The 25769-nt window shown below is 43.0% G+C and overlaps 2 protein-coding genes across 2 annotated transcripts in view; one reads left to right on the top strand and one right to left on the bottom strand.

Annotated features, from left to right (window-relative positions):
* LAMB3 (laminin subunit beta 3) overlaps positions 1–25769 on the bottom strand; it is a 128519-nt gene that overhangs the window by 97780 nt on the left and 4970 nt on the right. The gene's annotated exons all lie outside the window — the stretch shown is intronic.
* Positions 1472–25290, top strand: HSD11B1 (hydroxysteroid 11-beta dehydrogenase 1). The gene is made up of 6 exons (XM_035122664.3): positions 1472–2075; positions 2750–2880; positions 7715–7826; positions 10998–11183; positions 18367–18510; positions 21942–25290. The coding sequence occupies exons 1-6, from the start codon at positions 1988–1990 to the stop codon at positions 22160–22162; spliced, it is 882 nt and encodes a 293-aa protein (XP_034978555.1). The 5' UTR covers positions 1472–1987; the 3' UTR covers positions 22163–25290.

Raw genomic sequence — 25769 nt, forward strand, 5'->3', positions numbered from 1 at the left:
AGGCATGAATGGCAGCAGTTCATTTATAAGCAACATGTATGCAGCCAGTCCTTTTTTTCTGGGGGTACACAGGGGTACGCATCCCCCTAAACATTTTGTGAATCTAAATTTGGCCTCATTGAGGCGCAGTATTTAAATATAAGTAGGAAAATGACAGTACACCTAAACATTTTCTTAGAAAAAAGCACTGTACAGCATATAAACTACAGTGTGTGTGTGTGTGAGTGAGTGAGTGAGTGAAAGAGAGAGAGAGAGAGAGAGAGAGAGAGAGAGAGAGAGAGAGAAACTATTTGTCTATGATGACCTTAATGAACCCAAATGTTGAGAATCAAGCTGGCTCTTCTCTGCATAACTCTGCCTCATCTTCATCTAGAACTCCTTCATCATGGCCGTCTTAAGCCTGTCGGGCGCCTGGGCGCGGTGATCGCTCCGGCGCCCCCCGCCCTGCCCCGCTTCTCACTGCGGCGGGCGGGCGCAGCGCTACTGTAGTGGGCGCAGCCACGCGGCACTCCCCTGGCGGCCTGGCGCCCTGGCACCCTGCGCCACCCAGGCTTGCCTTAGAGCCGGCCCTGTCCTTCATTAGTCATACTGGCATACTTGGTCATGCTAGTCAATTTTGGCACTGACTTTGAAAAAGATTAGAAAGAATGAGAGAGAAGCACAGGGTTATTTTTGTATGATCCAGTATGTCTTGGAAGAATCACATAAACATACAAAGTTGCCCCATAGCTGAGTGGTCTGAGAGTGGTACTCCAGGGTCTCCAACAGAGGTTGTTTCCAGATCTTTGTGGGTGGAGAAACCAGAGATCGAAAAGATTCCTGCATTGCAGGGGGTGGACTAGATGTACAAGGGAAGCAGTCTTTGGGATGGTATGTTCTGGGCCTGTATCACCAGTTGTTTCAGTTTCATTATAGGGAAGCCATGCACCTAGCGTACGAAGAACAAAATGGCACACAACAGTGCTGCTAGTGAACCTAACGTGGTTCAGTCATTGGCACCACAATTGCACTGGATGCAGTGCTGAGTTCATTGGCCACTTGAATATTTGACTGGTCCATAGCTGTGCAGGCCCATTGGGCGTCACATGAACACCATGGTACAATTAGGGTGGATCTGGCTCACAAATCTGCATTAGAACACTCAGAGTCAGGGGCCCACCACTGTAAGGTGGGGATTAACATATCTTAGAATGGCTTACTCTGTGGTATCAGAAAGCATAAACAGCACCACGTAATGCCAATGATAAATATGGTACGGCATATGAAGTTTTGAAATATTCTACTAATTATGGGCATAAAAGTACTTTGGAGACTGATAACAACTCTGCAAGACTGTCAAGAGTTCCAAAAAGGATCTGAAAACTCACAGCAACACATTTGTTGGCTCAGCTTCCCAAACATGTGCAACTTAGTCATGTCCACCCATTTGCCCTGAATCCCTGACATTATAACAACAACATCCTCTGCCTCTGCACTTCAGTCTCTGCAAGCTCTTTGAGGTGGAAGTCATAAGCTTCTTGCACTTGAGCCTTGTGCCGTGTGTGGAGTCTATGCCTGGCAGATGCTAAACAATGATATATTTTTTATAAAAAAAATAGCCCACCTGGAGTAGGCAGCCTGGGATCTTCTCTGAAGTGAAACTTGATGCTTTTCAGCAAAGACACACCTCTTTCAGGGTGTTGTGCAAATTTCTCTATTTTAAACGTAGGGACAGGAAATATGAAATGGGACAGCCAGGATCCAAAGATCACGTAGGCCGAAGTTTATCAACTCTTGACAAACAGTAAATTAGAGGCTTGTGATGGAGCTGTTACCTCGAGTACCCTGAATTGTCAGAAGGTTGGACATTTGGGCAAGTTGCTGCCTCTATGCTACCAGGTTTTTGCAGCATAGACATTGCTCCCTCTGTCTGGAACAGCTCTGCAGGGCTTTTTTTCCTCCTCCTTTTTGCTTCTCATGCTTGATTATTTCCTGACTCTGCAGTGGGATGGGTCTGCTGCAAAAGATTCTGGTTCTTTTTGCAGGACTGATCTTGGCCTTCTGTTTTTATTCGGGAAATGAAGACTTTAAACCGGGTAAGTTTTTTTTAAAAAAGTAAAGACATTTTAAAATAAAAGCAGGGGGAAGGCGGAGGGGGAGAAAGAGAAAGGAGTCACACTGGAATGGTTTTTATACAGGAACTGGTGCAAGCCTAAAACGAAACATGTCTGGGCGTTTCTTGCATTGCCGATAATAGAAGGCTTTGCTTGGCAAGCCTTTGAAATACATCACGCTACAGGCAGGGCTATTTTTTTCTTCTTCCTGCAAACAGGTGTGGTTAGGAGGCTTGCCATTTGGATTCTCCAACAGGCTTTCATATTCTGTCTATTTCGAAAAGGATTGGGCTTTCTTTAAAGTTGCTTAATTGTACAACTGCTTCAAAAACTTCAAGAAAGCTGAATGCTGTATATGAAGTGGCTTTAAAAAGAAATGCATGTTCATGTTTAATTAGAGTAAAATAATAACGAAAATAAATGGCTGTCTTGGCATTCTGCATCCTTTTGTAATGTCTGCAATTCTTATGACTGCTGGTTTCTTGGGAGAAGAATGCAGATTAGACTGGAAGATTGTTGGGACTGGGCAACTGATCGGCAGGCAGAAACTGCTGTTTCTCTTCTTGGGCTTCTTGCCCTTTAGAGACTGGTTTAGGATTGGGTGGTGTGTTTAATGTGATCTTTATAAATGGCTGTCCCTATATCTTGCTCTCCAGAAATGCTGAAAGGGAAGCGTGTGGTTGTTACTGGGGCAAGCACTGGAATCGGTGAGCAGATGGCATACCACCTGGCACGCATGGGTTCCCACATACTGATCACTGCGCGAACAGAAGCCAAGCTCCAGAAAGTAAATGTCATACACTTATATATGCATGCCTTTTACTGGGCATGCTTCTGTAGAGTCACCTGCACACACAGGTGATAGATAATGTGTAACTCCATGTATGTAAAATTCATATTTATGTGCATTGGGATAAACATTCACATACGGGTGACGATAAATTACCAAACCGGGCAGGAAGGAAGGGAGAGTCGTATACTTTACTAAAATTCAGATTTATATAAATGTATTTATTTCCAGATGCAATTTAGGTTTTGCAGTTGACCACCAGCAGAGTGTGAATGCCTGTCTCAATTTGCAGGAATATCAGTGTATTTGCGCATAGAAGTGGAAGAGAGAGGCAGTAGGTGCCATTACAGAAGTGTGCCTCATGGGAAAAGGGATCCTCATATAAGGGATGAGCTGGTATACCACGCCATCCAATATGGCACCAACTTATATAAGCCCCCCCCCCAGGCACTCACAAAAGTGTTACCACTTATTTACATCAGGACTGTACATCCTTGAATGTCTGTGCATGCAAAATTTGGGCCTCTTTTGTACATGCATCAAATGTTTTTGAACGTGATCTCAAATCGGTTTCACGCTAAACTTTTCAACACTTGGCGAACATATTTATTCTCACTGCACATCTCTCTAGACAGCTTTGTCCAGTGTGATTGCTTAAGGCAGAGTGGGTGGGTATCCAGAAAGGAAAATAGGCAAATATAAATAAATATAGAGGAAGCAGAAGTTTTAGGGGACCCCAGCACCTGGAGGAGTGATAGGGGACCTATTGAGAGGAACTTTATTTGCCCCTTCCGAAAATAGATTTTGGATCAAAAGGAAGTGGGATAAGGGCAAGTTTAGCATCCCAATCTTTGGTTTCTAGGATAACAGACTCCTTCCATACAAGTTTCATTGACTTACGTTAAAGGAGGAGGCCAGCAAGACAGAAAACTGGGGTTATGTGGAACTTTCCCCCTCCATTCCTCCACACACACATTCAAAAATTATGAAAGAAAAGATAAAAATTTCGAGAATTCCTCGTGGGTTGCACGCAGGCCTTTTCTTGTGCTTACATTACTTTCAGGTTGGTTATGGGATGTTTCTGAGCATTTTTTCCCTTTCATTCTGCAAATCCTCTCTCCAGTAGTCTGTCCTCTGCAGCATTCCTGGGTGCCTGCATTTCCTGAAAAAGCCATGGTGTCCTTGGCTGCACTTTTCTGTAAGCATGGGAAAGCGGGGAGGTTCCTGGCAGCTACTGGCTGTTGTTGTTTGAAAAGTAAAGGGTTTTAATTTAATTTTTCCTTTTAAAGAAACCATTGAAAAATGATTTTTAAAGGACTTCCTTCAAACAATAAAACAAAAAAACACCAAATCAGTGATCACACTGTTCTCTGTGCCTTGGCAGCCAGCCTTCCTGGCTTCCTATGTTTCAATTCAAACTCAGGGGGAAGACATCATGCAGTAACATCCCCCATGGGCCTTTAACAGATCAGGAAGTGCAGGCTGCTGGGAAGGCTGTGGGGCTCCGCAGAAACATTTCATGGAAAGAAAAACACAAGACACACCCACAGCCACTTTGCAGTGATAAGATAAGCCTGACCCCTCATCCACTCAAATTCTAACAAATTCTAAAGTGAGAAAGAGGCGGGACGGTGGAAGTCTCTTCTGCAATGGAAGAATACTTTTTCAGAACCTGAAGAACAGAGACAACAGTACACAGTACACAGCACTAGGAAAAACCACCCAAGGGTCACCATGCATGTCAATAATGACAAACAGCAGTGTGAGAAGCACAGCTGTGGGAAGATTATTGCCCTAGAGTGGAAAAAGAAACGACCCAGGAGGTTTTATAGACATAGCAACCCACACAGTGACTTGAACTGCTGGAGCTCAACTCCATTTGTTCCTATTTCCACCCTCAGCCAGGCAAGAAGAGGCAGCATGTATTAGGTTCATTAAGGGACACAACTTTATTCATGTTTTATGCAACAAATCCACAGTGACACTGGAAGCTGTGCAGGCCTAAGGCCTGCCCCTCCTAACCTGAATTGTGTGAGGAAGCAAACCCTGCCCTGAGCGCATATAGCTGCTACGCCTCCTTGGGTCTGGCAAGTCACCGTTTGGCTGAGGGAGCTCTACTAAGGTCCCAAGATTTTGACATCAGGTGGACCTCAAAAGGGATCCTCTCCCTGCCCAAGGGTCTCACAGACCTTTTGGGCAAGTCTCAGGATCACACACTTTCACCATAAAGGCTTATCAGCACCCACCAGTGGTCCCAATTCTGGGTTGCTTCCCACAACCCCACCATGGGGCAAGCTGCCGCTTAACTCCTTTCCCCCACTGAACTGACAAAGCAATTGCTGATTTATCTCAAGTTTGTCATTTTTAAGTCCTCACAAAAATTTTGTGAGCATTTTAGCTCACATTGCTCCCGACATACACATATTTGTATGCAACGTCACCTAATATCTTTTCAAGCAATTTCTCCCAACATTTTAGAGCATTTGGGCTCATCCTACCATGATCACACAGAGCTGTGGGCATTGCCTCTGCTTTGCTTCTGGTCACTGGGCCAAGCTGATGAAATCGCACAGTCTGAATAGAGGACAGGGCATTGGCAATGCCATTATCCAATCCTGGGACGTGGCAGGCAAGAAGCAGTACTTTAAAGATAAGACACCATAGTGTAAATGACCTCACCAAACCCTTCTGATTTCAGAGTTAGGAAATTTACAGCATACACTTTTGCCAGATTGTCAAGCCAGAAATGGGACACGGAGTTGGCCAACAATCAGGTACTGCCCACATAGCGAAGAATTCTGAAAATCTGAGGTCCTGAGATTGCATGGTAGAGCGGGATGGGAATGCCTACTGGCTTGCTTCTTGGTTGGTTTCCTTTCCCATTAATCTATCCCTTTTTGGGACGCATCCTGGGCCCTTATGCTCCACAAGTAGTTATATTTTTCCCACACTCCAGTTGCACTAGAACAACTGTTTACAGGGGAAGTTAACCACCAAGGATGTAGGGGGTTAACCCTGGGACCTTTAGCCAGTGTAATCTGTGCTTTAGCACTGAGTTAATGCCTGCTTGGAGCTATCAGGATGGTGGTGGTACAGCCAAAGTCTTGCAGCACAGGGGGGGACCCTCTTTGCCAACAGCACCCAACATGCTCCATCACTCACTGCAAAGTCAAGGAAGAAGGGGTGGTCAGGGGTGGAGTGATTCCTTCATTGATCTGGCTTCAGCCCTGAAGCCGGTGTGCCCACTTGCATGCATGCATCTGCATGTCTAGTGTCGAGCTTGCTTCTTTATGGCACGGGTGCACAGCCTTTCCTCCAGCCACTCATAGGAACACAGGAAGTTGCCACTGGTCCATCTAGCTCAGCACTGTCTCCATCAGGGATAGCCAGCATGGAGCCCTCTAGATGCTGGTGGACTACAACACTCATCATCCTTGAACATTGGCTGATGGGATCTGTAGTCCAACAACATCTGGGGGGGCAGCACATTGACTATTCCTGGTCTACACTGACTCCCTGTTCTACCAGGCGATGTCAGCCTGGGACCTTTTGCAAAGCATGCACTCTTATTACTGGGTGCATTACCCCCCCCCCCCGAGTTTGGGAGAGAGGAAGTAACAGTCTGGCAAACAGAGCACAGATGCTAGATTTCATTTCACCTGTTGCAAGAATGGCCCTATCAACAATGGATGGCAATGTTACATACTGAAGTCTTTAAAATCAGCCAGGGAGATCAAATTAGACCTTGGTGTACTTCAGAGAACCCAGAGTTTCTCTTGGATGACCAGATTTCTCATAATAAAGGTGAATGAACTAGAAGCATCCACCAGAGCAGGGTTGCCCAAACTTGGGTCTTCAGCTGTTGTTCGACTACAACTCCCATCATCCCTAGCTAGCAGGACCAGTGGTTGTGGATGATGGGAATTGAAGTTCAAAAACAGTTAGAGACCCAAGTCTGGGAAACCCTACACCAGACTTTCAGCCTAGCAAGTTTTGGCAGAAGTGGGTCCAAGCTAGGGATCTTTAAGTAATTCAGTCTTTGTACACTGACTGAATTACTTAACAGAAAAAGTAATAAAGGCTAAGATACAATAGTTAACTACTGTAACTACGCCAGCACTCTATGCTTAGTACGTATTTATGCATCACCTGTGCTTAGATTTTAATAGTCTTTATATTTAAATTATTTGTTATATTGCAAAGAAGAAGAATGCAAAAACTAGGTACTAGGGAGCCAGTGACACTTAAAACAATTGTCTGTCAAATTGGGATAATGAAGAGGATTCCCCCCCTGCCTTGATTATAGAAAATCCAATTGTCTCCTAAATTTTGTTGCAGTCTTTAAAATGCAGCTCTTGTTCAATACAAAATATGGTCATCATTACAGACACATTTTTAGGACTTCCAATACATTTGTAAAAGCAAGCTAGAAGCCTGACATGGCTGTGACAGCAGCTGTTGCGGTGACACCAGTAAGGGATAAAGTTCTAAAGCCAGAGCCCATATCCAGAATTTGCAAGTTCATTTTAAGAATGTTCAAAGCAATTTTGCTTCATTTTGATTTTTACAAATGAGAAACTCAGTGTTCTTGCAGCTGGAAACTTTGATGAAGCTGCTTTTTCCATTGGAAATTCCCCACTAATAATGCTAACCCATCAAGCACACAGCCTCCACCCCCACCCCCGAAAAAATGTGGTGCTTAGAGTATTCTGGTAAGCTGAACTAGCCAGCTGTTTCCTTACAATGCTGCATAGGAATTTAATTTGCTGGGATTCAAAAGGGGCTGAAAGGGCAACAAGCCTCCAGAAATCTCCCTTCCTCTTTGTTTCAGGTGGTTGCTCGGTGCTTGGAGCTGGGTGCAGCATCTGCCAGCTACATAAATGGCAGCATGGAAGACATGGCATTCGCTCAGTCTGTGGTAAAGAAAGCAGAGGAATTGTGGGGTATGCTTGCTTTATAAGAACATCAGAAGTGCTGTGCTGGATCAGACCAAAAGCCCAAAAAGTCCAGGGTCCTGTTTGCTACAGTGGTCAATCAATAATAATAATAATAATAATAATAATAATAATAAATACCTTTATTGTCAATGTACAACTTGTGTACAATGAAATTAACCCAGCCCCCCCCCCAAAAAACCACTCAATCCCATTGCACTCTGTGTTCTTGTTGCACAACACACCAACCCCAAAAGTCTGTTGGACTATATTATTTTCCATTCAACAGCCTAACAGCCCACGGATAGAAACTGTTTTTTTAGCCTGTTGATACAACTGGTTATACTTCTGATTATACGACTGATTATATCTCCTGCCCGAGGGTAGAAGATTAAAGAGGTGCTGGCCGGGGTGTGAATCGTCCCTGAGAATTTTTCTCGCTCTCCTAAGGCAACGATCCCTTGCGATGTCATCTAGCGGGCTCAGGGGACAGCCCATGATATCATGTGCTGTGTTCACCACCCTCTGTAAAGACTTTCTGTCTGTGGCTGTCAAGCCAACGTACCACACTGTGATACAATATGAGAGGAGACTTTCTATTGTGGACGATAGAAGTAGGTAATCAACTGTTGTTTAACGTTGTTCTTTCGCAAGACCCCTAGAAAATGGAGTCTCTGTTGGGCCTTCCTAACCACCTGAGTTATATTGTTTTTCCAAGTGAGGTCTTCACTAAGGTGAAGACCTCCCAGCAATTTAAAGGAAGAGACTCTCTCCACACCAGATGCCCATGGAGAGCTCCTACGCAGGACATGAAGATAATAGCCCTCTCCCACTCATGATCTCATCATCAATATTCAGGGGTATACTGCCACTGAACCTGGAGCTTCTAGGCAGCCATCATAAGTTGATAGCCTTATCCTCCATAATGAATTTGTTTGGTCACCTTTTAAAGCTGTCCAAGTTGGTGATCATTCATCACTACATCTTGTAGCAACCAATTCCAGAAATTAATCGTGGAAAGTTTAGTGGGTCAGAGCAATGCAGGAAACTCAACCCTGCCGTCAAGTGCCTCGCAACTCACTCCTGCTATCTGTCTTTCCACACTGGCACAGCACCTATGGGTGCTTCCAGGAGGGTGTTTATTGTGGGATGAGCACTCCCCGTAGATGCAGATTTTTCACAGCATCCACACTGGCACCAGTGCCAGCCCATTCTCCATTTAATCCAGGTGCATCCTTTCTAAGGAAAATAAAACCTGTTACCAACATTGTTAGAATATTAAAGCACTGTGTGGAACGCACTGTGTATTATGAGTAAAGAAAAGAATAATCCCAAAATCATCCCTGTAAAAGTATGGTAGGATAACAGACAAAACACTGGAATGCAGTGGCTATCTGTATTCCCTGTAATTAATTAATTAATTAATAAAAGATTCCAGGGGAAAGGCAAGTTTGGAAGCAACCTGAATCTCACCCATTCACCCAATTTGAAGAGATCCTTCTAAACCTGCTCCTCACAGTCCACTTGGATTTTCACTATGCTGAATAATTTGGTATCATTCACAACCTTGGCAACCGCAATGCTCACCATGACTTCAAATCATAATACGGTAAATAGTGTGTTTCAATAGAACTCCTTGGTGGAACACTAGACTACTTACTCCCCCCCCCCTTTGTTAAAACTGCTCTTTTATGCCTAATATTTAGCTAATTAACACATACTACTATGCTGTGGCTTTGGTGAAGCACTTAATTTTTTAAAAAAGGATGTCCTGAGATCTTCAGTTCCAAAATGGCCACTAACATAGTAGTATAGTAAAGGTAAAGGTACCCCTGACCATTAGGTCCAGTCACGGACGACTCTGGAGTTGTGGCGCTCATCTCGCTTTACTGGCCAAGGGAGCCGGCGTTTGTCCGCAGACAGCTTCCAGATCATGTGGCCAGCATGACTAAGCCGTTTCTGGCGAACCAGAGCAGCACATGGAAACGCCATTTACCTTCCCACTGGAGCGGTACCTGTTTATCTACTTGCACTTGACGTGCTCATAGCTGCCAAGTCTCCCATTTTTCGTGGGAACCCCCCAGATTTTAATCCGTTTCCTGCTGTTATCCCAAATGGAAAAAAAATCCCGGAAATTCCCTGCCTGCCAGGGAGGCTTCATTTCGTGTGCCGCTCTGCCCATGTCTGGGCACCAGAAATCGGGCAGAGCGGCACCAGAAGTCGCTTCTACGCATGTCTGGACATGCATAGAAGCGACTTCCGGTGCCGCGTCACTGCTGATCCCGCATTTTTCAGCGGGAGACTTGGCAAGCTATTCTGAACTGCTAGGTGGGCAGGAGCTGGGACTGAAGAACGGGAGCTCACCCCGTTGTGGGGATTCGAACTGCTGGCCTTCTGATTGGCAAGCCCTAGGCTCTATGGTTTAGACCACATTGCCACCCGCGTCCCTGCCCATAGTAGTATAAGCATCACTCATTAACTCGATGGAGAAAGCTAGTCCGAGTTCTACTATGCTATTAAGTGCTCTTAAAGCTTTGCAGAGCTTTAAGCTCTGTTTTTGATTCTCATGGGCTTCAACTCTCAGGAATGTGGAGCCTTCTGGCCCAGTACGGCCCCAGTTGCTCACACTCACCAAACCATTTTGCAGAAGCTTTTGTGGCATGATTGCATGGCTGACACACTGGGAACTGAACCATGGACCTCCCTAGCTAGAAGCACACAACTGGAAGTACTCCAAATCTACCTGAAAAGTTTGGCTCCAGTGTGAAGTGTTAACAGCCTTATATGCCCTGAATCAGGCACAGGCTTGTAAGGAGCATCATAACTCATTGAAATATAGATGGCCTGATAGAAAACCTTGCCCAGCCTTACCTCTGCTGCAGATCAGAGCTAGCTCACACCCAGGAAAATGTGAATCATTGCTTCAAGGCTGTCATGCTAACATTGTTTCCTTGAGATAACAAGCCTGTTGCAAGCACAAGCTGAGTCCACAAACTCTGGACCATATAGCAGGGGAAAAATGGCAGTGACACAGCCGAGTCCTTCAGTTAGGCATCTCAAGTTATGCAGACACATGGGTCAGAACCAGGCATCCAAGTATCTCTTATTTTAGAAATTAAACAGCATTGGTAGGATAGCTGATCAAGACAAACAATTCTAACAACTCTTTTCTGTTTTTAGGAGGTCTAGATATGCTTATTCTGAATCATGTTAGCCCTTCCTACTTAAGCTATTTCAATAGTGATGTTGCATATATGCAAAAGGTCCTGAATATCAATTTCTTAAGCTATGTGACCATGACAGCTGCAGCTCTTCCCATGCTTAAGAACAGCGGAGGAAGCATCGTAGCGGTTTCATCCTTGGCAGGTGAGTACAAACAGCAATTGTGTGAAGTAGCTCTCAGCGGCCCTTAGAGCGTCTTAAAACATTTCTGATTTTCCTACTATGATAGCCGTGCATGTTGATGACTGCGAACATATATGACTGCACACCCAGCTGGTTGCAGCTTCCAATTGTGCATACCCGCTAAGCCAACTCCAAAAAAAGGTACAGAATATCTTATGTGGTGATCAACTCACATCTTTAATGTGTTTTCTTAACCTGAGATGCCCCCATTAATGAAGACCATCTCTGAGCTGCTCACCTTGTTAAGGAATAGCAAGGCTAAGGAATCTTCCATAACAGTGACTCTGGAACCCACCCACCCCACTCACACACAAAACAAAAACCACTACAAAAACCAAATGAACAATCATACCCTAGGCCAGGCATCCCCAAACTGTGGCCCTCCAGATGTTTTGGCCTACAACTCCCATGATCCCTAGCTAACTGTGGGATGCAAAGGGTTAAGTGCAGTCAAGTCACAACAATCCCTAGATAGTCCACTTGGAGGACTGAGGAGGAGGATATGACTAAGCGTAGTTTCCTCTTCCTTCACATGCAAATGAGTTGAGGAAGTGGCAGATAAATCCTGAAGGAAACAGCCATTTTCCCTCTCTTGGACCAGACCTCTTGGACTACACACATCTTAGTGAGTCTCTCCCTCAAGGCCTCCAGCCTAGAGAGAGAGATGAGATGGAGTCTCACTTCTTATAAGTGAACTTCACAATGTATATATTACCTTTTAACTAAGCAAGTCTACCTCTTGAGTGTGCTGTACCTCGAGATGCTTGTAAGTAAACATCTTTTATACTTTTAAGAGCATTGTGTTGTGTCTTTTCTTTTAAGAGGGAAAAAGGGGAAATACCAGGAAAATACACTTTATTTTAGTGGCTTAAATCAAGCCTGCGCAAACGTTCTTCTGCTGTGTATTTTGCAAAAGGGGAATGTTTTACTCTGCTAAAGTTTTGTGCTTGCTAGCGCAAGCGGGGATAGGATATATTAAACAATATCTCCTCATCCACATTCCTGAACATTCCCACAAAGGGTTATTGCGGCCCAGAGTTGCGTATTTTGTGTATTTTTGAAGGATTGATTTGGATTGTGATTTTGAACTCTGTAGGATTTTTCCAGTTAGGATTTCCTGGTTGAGCACATGGTCTCTTTGTTCTGCAGTGTGCTTGGGGGATTAACTACCCCTCCCCTCCCTCAGAGTTTACAGCACTGAGAAAGCTCAGAGGTAGTGAAGATATTTTTGAGATTTTGAATTTGATTTTTGAAAGATTTTTGAATTTTGGAAATTTTTGAAGTTTTAAGATGGCAAGCTCCAGTTTTGATAGTGAGGCAAGACCAAGTTTTATGCTGCTGGATGACAATAATTTTGTGCAGTGGAAGCAGCGCGTTTTAGTTTATCTTGCTGCTAGGCGTGTTCTGCAGGCCATTAAGGAAGAAAAGCCTACAGGAACCGATGCAGAAGCTTTAGCTAAGATAGAAGCTTGGAGTATTAAAAATGATGAAGCCAAGCACATAATTTTGAGCAGTTTGAGGAATGAGCATCTATCAATGATAAATTTTGAAGATGATGCATCTAAGATCCTAGAGGACATTGAACGCATTTATGCACAATCTACAGAGAGTTCCTATAGATACTTGTTGGATAAGTTACTCAAGTTGAAGATGAATTCTAGAGAAGAGTTTACAGAGCATTTTAAGAATTTTTCTGAGATTGTTCAAAGAATTGCCCTTACTCCCAGAGCCTTTGATGATGTGACTAAAGTAACGTTTATGCTTGCATCATTGGGACCTACGTTTGCTCCATTTAAAAGTATAATGGATCACACAAAGGATTTAACTTTTAATGAGCTTATCAACCATTTAAGAGAGGAATGCAGAGATAGCCTTGATTCTCAAGAAAGGAATCCAAGGAGGAAGGATAGCAGCTATGCATCCAAGCATTTTGGAAAGTCCAGACAGACATCTAGAGAAATAATTTGTTTTAAATGCAATGGGAAAAACCACATAGCAAGGAACTGCAAGAGTCAAAATGGGGATAAAGTTGAATCCCACCCCTCAAAACCACAAGGTGTTAAGAAGGGGAGTCATGAGCAAACCATGTTGATGCAGGAGAGGAGTTTAGCTGTCCAGGATTGTGAAAATAAGCGCAATAAGTGGATTCTTGACAGTGGAGCGAGTTCTCATTTCTGTTATGAAAAGGAGTATTTTAATGAGATTAATGGGGATGAAACCTCTGAAATTGAGATTGCTGATGGCAACATTGTAAAGGCAATTGGTTCAGGAACTGTGAATTTGAAATTCAACGTAGATCATGAAACAATTAATACTAAGATAACTGAAGTTAAGTTTGCACCAAAGCTTAATTGCAACTTACTCAGCGTGTCCAGTTTGGACAGGAAAGGTTTTAAAATTACATTTGAAAAAGGACAATGTATTGTGACTAAGCATGATGAAGTTTATGTTCAAGGCACACTAAAGGATGGTGTATATGAGCTTAATGTTTCAGAGAACCAGCAGAACCAGTCTGCAAAGGTGGCGCAACCAAGTCAAAAGGACGAAGGAAGTCTGGAACTCTGGCACAAGAGACTTGGACACAGAGACACCAACGTTATTCTGGAACTACAGAAAGGTGATCTTGTGAGAGGTCTGCAGGTAAAGCAAAGCAACACAAATACACCAACATCAAAATGTATAACTTGTGTTAGTGAGAAAGCAACTAAACCTTCTTTCCCACGTTGTGCAGAGAAGAGAAGCACTAAAGTATTGGACATTGTCCATACAGATCTATGTGGACCAATGAATGTGTCTTCTCTAGGAGGTAATAAATATATTTTGATATTTTTGGACGATTTCTCGAGATTCTGCGTAGCCTACTTTATCAAGGAGAAGAGTGAGACAGTGGAATTGTTCAGGGACTATCTTAACATGGTCAAGAACAAGTTCCAGCGAGCCCCTTCCATTTTAATGTCCGATAATGGTGGGGAATTTTGTTCACATGAGATGCAGGCCGTCATGGCTAGAGAAGGCATATCACACGTGACCACAGTTGCCTACACACCCCAACAAAACTCAATTGCAGAGAGGAAATTTAGATCCATTTTGGAAATGACAAGGTGCATGCTAAAGGAAGCTAACTTGTCACACAGGCTGTGGGGTGAAGCGGCTCGTTGCTCAGTCTATCTTCAGAACAGACTGCCCACAAAAGGCGCAGAGCGCACACCATTTGAACTTTGGCATGGAAAAGCCCCAAATTTGTCACATATACGTGTATTTGGAAGTTTGTGCTACTATCATGTGCCCAAGGAGCACAGACACAAACTTGATTCCAGAGCGAAGGCAGGGATCCTAGTTGGGTACGCTTCTGGAGGAAAAGGATATAGAGTCTTGGATCCGCAAACTGGCAAGACAAGTTCGCAGCATGTAATTTACTTCGATGAGCAAGGCAAAGTTGATACAAAGGACACTGCCATTGATTGTTCCAAGGAGCCACAGGATGAGGAATTTGTGATTTTTCCTTTTGAACCAATACAAAGTACTAATCCAACTTCTAGTGTCGTAGCACCCCCTATAGGTGACACCCGAGAAGACGTGGAGGTCCAGGCCCCTGGCAGCACCAGAGACGAAGATGATGACGAGCAGCTGTATGGGGATATGCCACTGCTGGAGGAGGATGAGGAAGCTGATGCGGTCGAAAGACCAGAGGTCAGACGCTCATCCAGAACCAACAGAGGTGTTCCACCATTACGGCTGTCCTACCTTACAAGGTCGGCGTCTCCACAGGAACCTTCCAAATGGGAAGAGATAGAGAGGATGCCACCAGATGAAGCCAGTCTCTGGAGGAAAGCTGCTCAGGAGGAGATAGATGCACTTCATCGGAACAGGACCTGGACACTCACAGAACTACCTCCTGGTAAGGAAGCAATTGGAAGTAAATGGGTGTTCAAGGTTAAAAAGGGTTCAGAAGGGGAGGTGCAACGCTACAAAGCTAGGCTTGTGGCACAAGGTTTTTCCCAGAAGTATGGAGAGGATTACGATCAAGTGTTTGCACCGACAGTTCGATACAGCAGTGTCAGACTACTTTTAAGTATTGCAGCATCTAAGCAAATGTCAGTTTACCATATTGACATTGCGACAGCCTTTCTTCACGGCGAAATTTCTGAGCAGATTTATATGAAGCAGCCCAAAGGTTTCATTAAACCAAATGAGGCACATCTAGTGTGCAAGCTGCAGAAAGGACTTTATGGTTTGAAGCAAGCAGCGAGGGCTTGGAACCAGAAACTCCATGAGATGCTGGTGCAGCTTGGGTACAAGCAAGGGACTGCTGATAAGTGCCTGTACACCAAACAAAGGAATGGACAGTTTTCGTACATTTTAGCCTTTGTTGACGACCTTTTAATTTCTACGTCAAATGAGAAAGACTATAAAGACATAGTCAAACACCTCAACAGGGAAGTAGAGGTCAAGGAACTTGGAAAAGTGAAATACTACTTGGGAATTCAAGTTGAGAGAGAAGAGGATGGATCGTTCTTACTCAGCCAAAGGCAAAAGATAACTGAACTGATTGAAAGCATGCAGATGCAGGACGCACACCCAGTTGCGACACCGATGGCCACAGACTTCTTGAAGAATCAACAAGGTTCGAAGTTGCTGCCAAACAACACGCAATACAGGTCAGCGATTGGCAAACTTTTGTATTTGGTTACCACATGCAGACCTGACCTGGCAAGTGCAGTGGGGATCCTAAGTAGGAAAGTAAGTTGTCCCACTGAGCATGATTGGGCTGGAGTTAAGAGGGTTGTTCGTTATCTAAAGGGAACCATGGACTGTAAATTAAAACTGCCAGCTGTCAGAGACCCTAAACTGCTTGGGTACACTGATGCGGATTGGGCTGGGGACAATAAGGATTATAAATCCACAAGTGGCTATGTTTTTATGTATGGGGACGGAGCTATTGCATGGGGCAGCTATAAACAGAAATGTGTAGCTTTATCGTCCACAGAATCTGAGTACATTGCGGCTTCGGAAGCTTGCAGAGAGATCCCCTGGCTGGATCAGCTCCTGAAGGACTTTGGCGTGCCAAGAACGGGACCTGTCAGCTTGATGGAGGACAATCAGAGCAGTATGAAGCTGACACAAAGTGAAAAGTTCCTTGCACGCACCAAACACATTGGGGTCAGGTACCACTACATACGCCAGGTGATCGAGGATGGACTTGTTGAAATGTGTTACTGCAACACTGACCAGATGACTGCAGATGTCCTAACAAAGCCCCTGCCAAGAGAGAAGTTCCAGGATCTTCGTGGCAAGCTGGGACTCTTGGGTGGTTGATTAAAGTTATTTATGTATGTTTTTGTGTATGTTGTGAATTGCCTGAGAAGGGGTTTGTGGGATGCAAAGGGTTAAGTGCAGTCAAGTCACAACAATCCCTAGATAGTCCACTTGGAGGACTGAGGAGGAGGATATGACTAAGCGTAGTTTCCTCTTCCTTCACATGCAAATGAGTTGAGGAAGTGGCAGATAAATCCTGAAGGAAACAGCCATTTTCCCTCTCTTGGACCAGACCTCTTGGACTACACACATCTTAGTGAGTCTCTCCCTCAAGGCCTCCAGCCTAGAGAGAGAGATGAGATGGAGTCTCACTTCTTATAAGTGAACTTCACAATGTATATATTACCTTTTAACTAAGCAAGTCTACCTCTTGAGTGTGCTGTACCTCGAGATGCTTGTAAGTAAACATCTTTTATACTTTTAAGAGCATTGTGTTGTGTCTTTTCTTTTAAGAGGGAAAAAGGGGAAATACCAGGAAAATACACTTTATTTTAGTGGCTTAAATCAAGCCTGCGCAAACGTTCTTCTGCTGTGTATTTTGCAAAAGGGGAATGTTTTACTCTGCTAAAGTTTTGTGCTTGCTAGCGCAAGCGGGGATAGGATATATTAAACAATATCTCCTCATCCACATTCCTGAACATTCCCACACTAACAGGACCAGAGGTCGGGGAAGATGGGAAATGTATTTGGAGGGCCGAAGTTTGGGGATGCCTGCCCTAGGCCAACCCCAACCTCTCTCACCACCAAAGGAACACAAAGGAACAACAGAAAACCTGCACAAGTGATGCTGACAACTCCCCCCTATATATTAAGTAAAATAGAAACATCGTCACCTGACCCCCCATCTCCTCCATCTACTTCTATCCCCCTCTTTCTTCCCAATGTATCAACAAATGAAACCGATTTGTAAAAATGTTACAAGAGACATTGCATATATTTCTGTAAATCAAGAAAATCTTTAATAAAAAAACCCAGTGACTCTGGTGACTGTTCTCCTTTGTAGGGTGAAAAACAAACCCTGTGTGAATTATATGGATGGGTCTACTCAATTCTTCCTTTGGCACTTCTGTAAGGATGCCCTCTAGTCCCTTTTCCTCTCTCTCTGCTTGTGAGGCAGGCCAGGGACTAATTTTTGAGTGTCTCCTGCCACAGCACAGGGAAAGGTGTCCAAGTGTTCTACTATAGGTATCTCAATTGAATCTCATATATTCATAATAATCCTCATAGCAGCTTTACCCTAGCACAGGGGACGGGAATCTATAACCCTCCAGATGTTGCTGGACTACAACTCCCATCAACCTTAGGTCCCGGTCAGGATGGCTAAGGGACAGGGATGATGAGAGTTGTAGTCCAGCAACCTCTGGAGGACTAAACTTTCTCCACTTGTGCCCTAAGCATTTGACAGGATCTCTGGCTCACAATCCAGCACTCTTGTGCTTTTAATAAGTATGGTTCTGTACAATTCTTCATTGCATTTCTATCAGAATGTTTCTGTTCTGCCTTAAAATTTCACAGGCTATAATCAGAGTTGCGTATAATTGCTAATATACAAAACAGCCTTATAGAGGGGGCAGGGAGGGGAAAACAGTTCATCTTGAGTGCTTTGAAATATCTTTTTAAAAATTCTTACAAGGTCCAGTTATGCCATAAGTTCAAGTTTTTGAGTGCTTACATAACTTGGAAACATTTTATAAACAAAATAATAAGTAAACAAATGGAAGCAGGGAGGAGAAAAATCTCTCTCTCAGAGATGCAAGCAACACTGGTTTTACTTTGCCACCTGCAGGATTATAGTGGAATTAACCCATGACTATTGCTATATTTCCAGGCAAAGTTGCATTCCCACTCACTGTTTACTATTCTGCAACAAAATTTGCCCTGGATGGGTTTTTCAGCTCCTTGAGGCAAGAATTTGTCATGCAGAACACCAACGTTTCCATCACACTCTGCATCCTTGGACTCATCGATACAGGTACAATTTAACATTTTGAAACCTGACTATAAGGACCTGGTTTTCATTGGCAGGTTTGTGCTGTGCTCAAAATCCTTCAGATCTCAACTTCAACAACTTGAACGTAAATATGGATCGTTTGTTTATTGGCCTTTTTGTAATCTAAAACACCATAGATTTTAATGCCATGAAATTGCCAAGAAACATTTTCTCAAGTAGGGCTTCCCCATGACGTATGTTTGGACAGTGAAGCCAATGGATAAGACACGCAAATTGCTTCTGAAGTGAACGTGCAAGCTTTTGCATTAACGATGAAGTGTTATTTCAGGCATCCCCAAACTACAGCCCCCCAGATGTTTTGGCCTACAACTCCCATGATCCCTAGCTAAGAGGACCAGTGCTCAGGGATGATGGGAATTGTAGTCCAAAACATCTGGAGGGCCGGCTTCCGGTTGACCACGCCATCTTGCTCAGACGGGGGTCCGCACAGCGGAGCGGACCTCGGCGCTTCAGAGGTGGAGGGAATCGTTCCAGCGAAGCGAAACCTCCTTAAAAGCCCCAAATCGAGCTTTTTGGGGACAGATTTTGCCTGGCGGCGCCAAAAGCGGGCTCTCTCCTCCCCGGATCGGCTTTGTTTAAGCCCCCGAGAGCGAGGAGGTGAACCGCGGCGGACAGGCTGACATTGCTGCTCTGAGAGTGCGAAGCTGCGAGTCTGGGAAGTGGAGGTGGCCAATTCTTCAAAGAACATTCAGCAAATGAATAGACTGTGAGTAATTTGGATTCTTTGGAATGTAAATTAAGGCAACAATTTGGACCTGGGAGAGAGGGGAAAAGAGGAAGCCACCCCCTCCCTACGGTAACATAAGAGACAGTAAACAGAAACCCGAAGCCGTAAACAGAAGATTTCAACTTAAAAGGATTCCTCAAAGGCATCAAAGAGAATCTCCCCTAAATGCAGGGTAAAAGGGGAGAGAGACTGTGGTTGTGATTGCCCTGCAGAAAGAAGTTAAGACTAAGAAAGACCTTTCTGTTCCTCGGGAGCCGGCAGCCCAGACAATCCAGTGAGTTGATCAGGATTTATAGTTAAATTCTATTTCTATCTTTATCTCTGGACTTTTTGGAAATTCTTTTTTGGTTTATATACTTTTGAAATGTGAGTTCGAACTTTATTTTTAAGAATGCAGCCAGCTTGTTAAAATGGAGTGGAGAAAATAGACTGCGATTATATTCCACCCCATGTGACAAGTTTTGACCTTGACAGGACTGAACTATGTCAACAAAAAGGTACCCGCCTGAGTTTCAGCGGACTGTTTTGACCTTAATGTGGGAAGCAAGAATAGAACTATGTCAAGAGGAGACACAACGGCAAGTGTTACAGCAACAATTCCAGATGATGATGGCAGAATATGATTTCTTAGAAGATGAAGCTTTTGAAACTGAAGAAGACGAATGTGAGAATGACAATGATGAGGACTGTGATGACTTAACACAAAATGAAGCCCATCACGAAAAAAATGATGATTTTACTCAACAAAAAGTTGGATGGAGTGCCTCCCCTTCGAGGGGGGCACGATTGGACTTACTGGAACTCCAGAATGACCACAGGGAAGAAGGAAAAATTAAGCAGAGAAGAGAAGAAGCTCAGGGGTCTGATATGGAGGCCTGGATGGCAAAAGACTGTAAACAGGGGGTGGGGTGAAGGGAAAGTGAAGTTGTGATTGTAAGGATGGGTTAATAGGACTATAACTGGACTGCTGACTATGGAACTTGCTGGATTGGTGGGGTGGAGCCAGTACTCGGGGGGGGGGGGTGTAAGGTTAGTTTGGGAATAATTATAGGTTTAAAAAGTGAATTGATTCTGGAAAAAGGTGAAAATATGGAGGCCTATAGAGGGGTAAAAATTAGGCACGGGAAGAAAAAATGGGAGTTTGATTTCTCAGTGATTGGACAATAGGCGAAAATGATAATAGTTAGTTTAAAAGTGGTACAAGATATAAAGGTGTATGTTATAAAATATGAACTATGAAACTGTTGAAGATGATAAATAAGGGAGGAAAACCGGGGAAGGGGGGAGGGTGGGGAAGCCCACAAAATATGGTTTAACAATTATGAATTTAATAATTATGATGAATTTTTTTTGTCTTTTTTCCTTTTTGTCTTTTTTTTTCTTCTCTTTTTTCTCTTTTTCTCTTTTTGTATTTTCTTTTTTTTTTGGTATGACAATAGATGGTTGGATGGATGAACTCCTGCGTACTGCCCTGGTTCACTGGAGCTCCCTGGTGGCAGGGGGGGGCTTCGGGGGCAGGGGAGGGGGAGGAGGACAGAAACCCAATCATAAAATGGACCACTTCTGACTGTTCACCTGCGTGGGATACTTCTGTGGCAGGGGAGGACCCATGGAGGGGGGTGGGAAGAAGGTGGAAAAGGTGTATATGTATGTACCATCTTTTGTAATTTGTAAAATCAATAAAAATTATGTTTTAAAAAAAAACAAAACATCTGGAGGGCCAAAGTCTGGGGATGCCTGTGTTATTTCTAACTCAAAAGCATCCATTTGCATCAGTAGAATATAAAATGGTTCCTCAGTTCTTCTCTATATGTCATATATTATTTAGAAGAGAAGGAACAGTGCTGAAGAGAAGAGGGCAATGTTTAACAGTACATTTCTAGGTCTGGAATTGACTAAGCTTTTCTTGCCTCCAAACCAGGCACCCCCAAACTGCGGCCCTCCAGATGTTTTGGCCTACAACTCCCATGATCCCTAGCTAACAGGACCAGTGGTCAGGGATGATGGGAATTGTAGTCCAAAACATCTGGAGGGCCGAAGTCTGGGGATGTCTGCTCCAAACCATGTGAGCTTCTTCTACTTCGTTTTACATATAGACCCTTTTACATACATAAACACGCACATGCAGATGCAACAGCACAAAGACACAAGAGTTACCATTGGAAACAGCCAGCGCATGTAACTCAAAATTCCTGAGAACTTGAAAGAGTGATTTCTAACAAATTACTTGTCTAATGCACAAATTGTTGGGATCCGCTTCTGTAAAACCATGACCAGATGGCAACCACCGCAAGCTGTAATGTTTCATCCTATGAAGGCAGTAGTCTACGATACACTCCTGATGTGGAAACTGCTACTGGAACTAGTCATCTGAATTCCTCTGAAATCATCGATTCTCACATACCACCCCCACACACTTGGAAATTCAGTGAAGCACTATTTCATGGAAACAAAGCCAGGCAAAGTTTCTTATCAGCTTCACTAAGGCTGCAATCATTTACACATTTATCTGAGGCTGAGCCCCATTAAACCTACTTCTGAGTAGTTTACTTCTGGGTTTACTTCTGAGTAGACAGGTATAAGGCACTCTGCCCAGTAGGCACTTGTTGACTGACTTCTTGAACAGAGAGTACCTACTTAACTCGAGCTCCTTTTCTTCCCTTAGAAACGGCCATGAAAGCAGTTTCTGGAGTGGTCAAGTCATCCTCTGCAGCACCGAAGGAGGAATGTGCACTGGAAATCATTAAGGGAGGAGCCCTGCGCCAAAGGGAGATTTATTATGAATATTTATCTACAAGAATCCCTTTATTGATCCGGGACTGGGCTCCAAATCTCCTGGATTATATCATTCAGAGGAATTATAACGTTGAAAAACTGAAAGATTAACTGCTCTTTAGCTTTCCTTATTTTATATTTTAGCCACATTGGGTCCCTGCCAGGGAAAAAGGCGGGGTAAAAATAAATATAATAGCACCTAGAACTTAAGAGCACTGAGAACTTGGAAATACTGTAAAGCTCTGCCCAAATTTCAGATTTGGCACCCACATACAAAAATCAAATGTGAAAATTTGACGTCTTCGGGGTTCATTTTTGACAGAGCTAGTTTTGCTGATAAAAAGGTAAAGTTATAGGTCTGCATCCAAAGATGTCACTCAACTGACTGTAAGTCTTCCATTGACAGAGGAGGGAAGGGAGGGCTTTTTATGACAGCACCTCCTCCCAATCTGCTGTGAGACCCTTCAGAGTAGATTTAGGGAGGTACGGGGATTAGAAGAAGGAAATTGATTTCCTTACTATATCACTTATGGAAGCCTTGTTGTCAGTTGAGCAACAACGACTGATACATCCCACGAAGTTTTGCACTTTAAAAAAATAAACCAACAAAGAAACACTGAACTACCTAAATCCATATTTGAAAATGTTGTAAAAAAATGTGTGAGGGAAATATAAAGTTGATTTCTTTCAAGAAATTGTCTCCAAAATTTTAGCTCTAGCTGCCCAGAGTGGGTACAAGGAGACATAAAATTAAAGCTATATGTAAATATGTCTTTATATTGCTTTCCCTCCTCCCTCCAGAAAAATGACATTATTTCATTTTAAAAATCTGATCTCTAGAGTTATAACATACATATTATGCTACTGACTATATTGAGGGATGGTTTTGTATTTATGGCCTTTTAAGCAATTATTTTTTGTGTGTGTGCATCCAATGGCTCCCCCATCTGGTGGATTAGATTCACAGGCACATTGATCTGAACACATGCCAGCGAGCTGAAACTAGGGCATGGCAGCTCTTGAAACCTTGCTGTGTTTTAATATATTGTTTCTGCATGAGAATTGTCAACTTTTAAAACTACTGTTATATAATCTGTTGGTGGTTTATTTGAAGGGGAGGAAAGCAAGTTACACCACAGTTTAGCATTACAATATTCAGGAAAAGAACTGTAAATATGAGAAAATACTCTTATTTGTCCCACAGCCCCCACCCACTCTGGAATCCCCTCCCAGTAGGGATTCCTGTATTTGAGCCCTACTTATTTTAGCCACCGTTCATTAAGTTGGCAATGTTCCTGATGTTCCTATGATTTATCTTTGTCTAGATTTTGTCTCTAACCGTTGTTAAATAGCCATGTGGCATCTTGATCTCAAGCTTTCCTCTCCTCTGCAGAGAGTAAATATCATTATTAGGAAATACGCCTTATTTCAGAGTATTCTTGTCCCAGCACATAGGCTTCCTATTTAGAGATTCGAATGAAGTAACTCCTATGGACTCCCGGTTCCTGTCCCCCGAATGAACAATATCCCATTCAAAGACTGACATTGCTCCTTAAAGTATTACTTGATTATATTTGAATAGAAAATGCAATGCTGCTTAATTTACCCCTAATTTCAAAGTGTTTTGCCTTTGATTATCTCTCATTCAGAAAGATCGTAACCCTCACTGTGAAGTCCAGTAACCATAAGGGGAAAGGGCATAGTTTTCTGATTCTCAGAAATATTAGGCATCCAGCAGTTTTTGTTCTGTCACATTTCTCCTAAAAGCTCAGCATGAGAAATGAGCTGTACTGAAAACACAGCAGATTCTCATTTTATTGTATCAAAGGCTTAGCTTAGGCAAATTGTTAGACTTGCAGCCTGAAAGCTTTCCTCATCAGGAAACAAAATTATTTTAAGCTTCTCCAACTGAGACTGCAGAGAAATGAAGGCAAATTGTTGGGCAAAACTTGCTATTTCTACCCAGATGAACACAGAGCCAGATGAATCACAGGGCAAAAGGGATTGATGCATGGGTTCATGGCAAAATGTGAAGGATTTTAAAGAAGAAGGGAAGGCCTAGAAAATCAAAGGGTTTGTTCTGTTGCCCCCCAGGACAATAAAATCAATACAAGTTTGAAGCTGTACAACTATGATTTGTCCTACTGGTGAGGTCAGGTGAGAGGCATACTTTGCCTTCTGACACCATCAAAACAAATAAAATCTCAATTTGGTGACAACCTGGGAAAATCTCCTGTCTGCTGTACAGGGATGGAGGAAAAACTTGATTAGCCAAACGTAACCTGATTCTCACTCTCTGAAACCATTTGCAAACTAAAACACAACCATGCTTCAAAATTCACACTTTCCAAATTTTGCGGTGCAGTTCTCCCGCTAAGTGATGTGTACAATAATGCACTTACCGGTAGTAGGGTAAAGTGTGAATAACAAAAGTGTGCATTTTTGGTGGAAATAAGATACAAAAATGCATTGTATTAGCATAAGTTGTTCTGTTTGTTTGTTCCGGAGCTTTCCTTGCAAAAACTCTGCTCAGAGACAGAGCTTTTAAGTGCGGGAAAGAGCAGGGCAAAGGGTAAGCGTGGATAAGCCCTATATTAAGCAAAATTCACACAAAAACCTTGATGAATTTTCATGAGGACTTATTTTGAAAAAATGCAAATTGACTTGGAAGTGTAAAGAACTGAGCTGAAAATTGGAAAATTAGAAGCTAAGAGAAACCAGATTAACATCTTCACCCATTCCTACTCCCATATCACCTATTTATGCTGTCAAATCAAGACTCACTTCACTTCAGAACACCCCAAATTTTACAGTACTAATATTTACAATACTACAATACTAATGTTATCTCCTTGTTTTGTTTGCCACTCTTGCCATTTCTAAGTTCTGCCTCTAGAGGTCGTTTTCCAATGTTCATGACTGGACTTGTTTTCAGTAGACCTCACCACCTCTTTCAGTATCAGTATTGTGCTTTCTAGAAGGAAGAGTAACAGGTAACATAATGGAATCCATCGGATAAATATTGCTTTAAATAGTGAACTGGTTGATGTGAACTTGCAAATCAGTCTCCAAGTAATTTTTCCATTAAACTGGTGGGATTATGCAATGGAGGGAACTGGGCTCCTCTGTGACTGTGAGATACTTGTCCTACAATTTCTCACAACCTGCTACTGTAGGAATGTACACCAAGGAAAGTGCCTTCTAACTAAGGACATACATTAAAATAATATCTACTAAAACAGTTGTCTGTGCTATTTTTCTCTCAATTGTGACATCCTAGTTATTGACTTTCCTCGGGACAGTTCACAAAACATCTGCTCTTACATCCTTTCAGCACCAAAGGCCTATTTATTTCCCCAAGCCTTTATAACAAATATTAACTAAGATTGGTTTTAATCTGCTGCTATGGCTTCAATTTTTGCACCAGTGGTCATGATTTATATTTCATCTGGGTTTTCAAATTTTTAATTTGTTGTTGTTGTCTTGATTTCATTGCTGTTCTTTTTAGCACTAGCAATTGTGGGAGTGTTTGTAAGTAACGGTGGGATAAATATTTAAGCAAACAAACAAGCTAGAATTTGGCATAACACAGACACAATCTTCAATGTTGCCAACAACCTGCAGAGGAAGAGGAAGAAGTAAATCCTGCTGTATTAAATGCAGCTCAGTCCCAGAAAAGTGTGAACACTACTGCAGCCTAAGTTGGAAGTTTATAGTG

The sequence above is a fragment of the Zootoca vivipara genome, chromosome 7 (genome assembly GCF_965207765.1).
Source record: "Zootoca vivipara chromosome 7, rZooViv2.hap1.1, whole genome shotgun sequence".
NCBI lineage: Eukaryota > Metazoa > Chordata > Lepidosauria > Squamata > Lacertidae > Zootoca > Zootoca vivipara.

Bases quoted from the DNA above. Each gene is read 5' to 3' on its own strand.
- HSD11B1 (XM_035122664.3), top strand. From the start codon at position 1,988: ATGGGTCTGCTGCAAAAGATTCTGGTTCTTTTTGCAGGACTGATCTTG. The intron at 11,184-18,366 runs GTGAGTACAAAC...CTATATTTCCAG, and splicing joins AGCGGTTTCATCCTTGGCAG to GCAAAGTTGCATTCCCACTC. The intron at 18,511-21,941 runs GTACAATTTAAC...TTCTTCCCTTAG, and splicing joins CCTTGGACTCATCGATACAG to AAACGGCCATGAAAGCAGTT.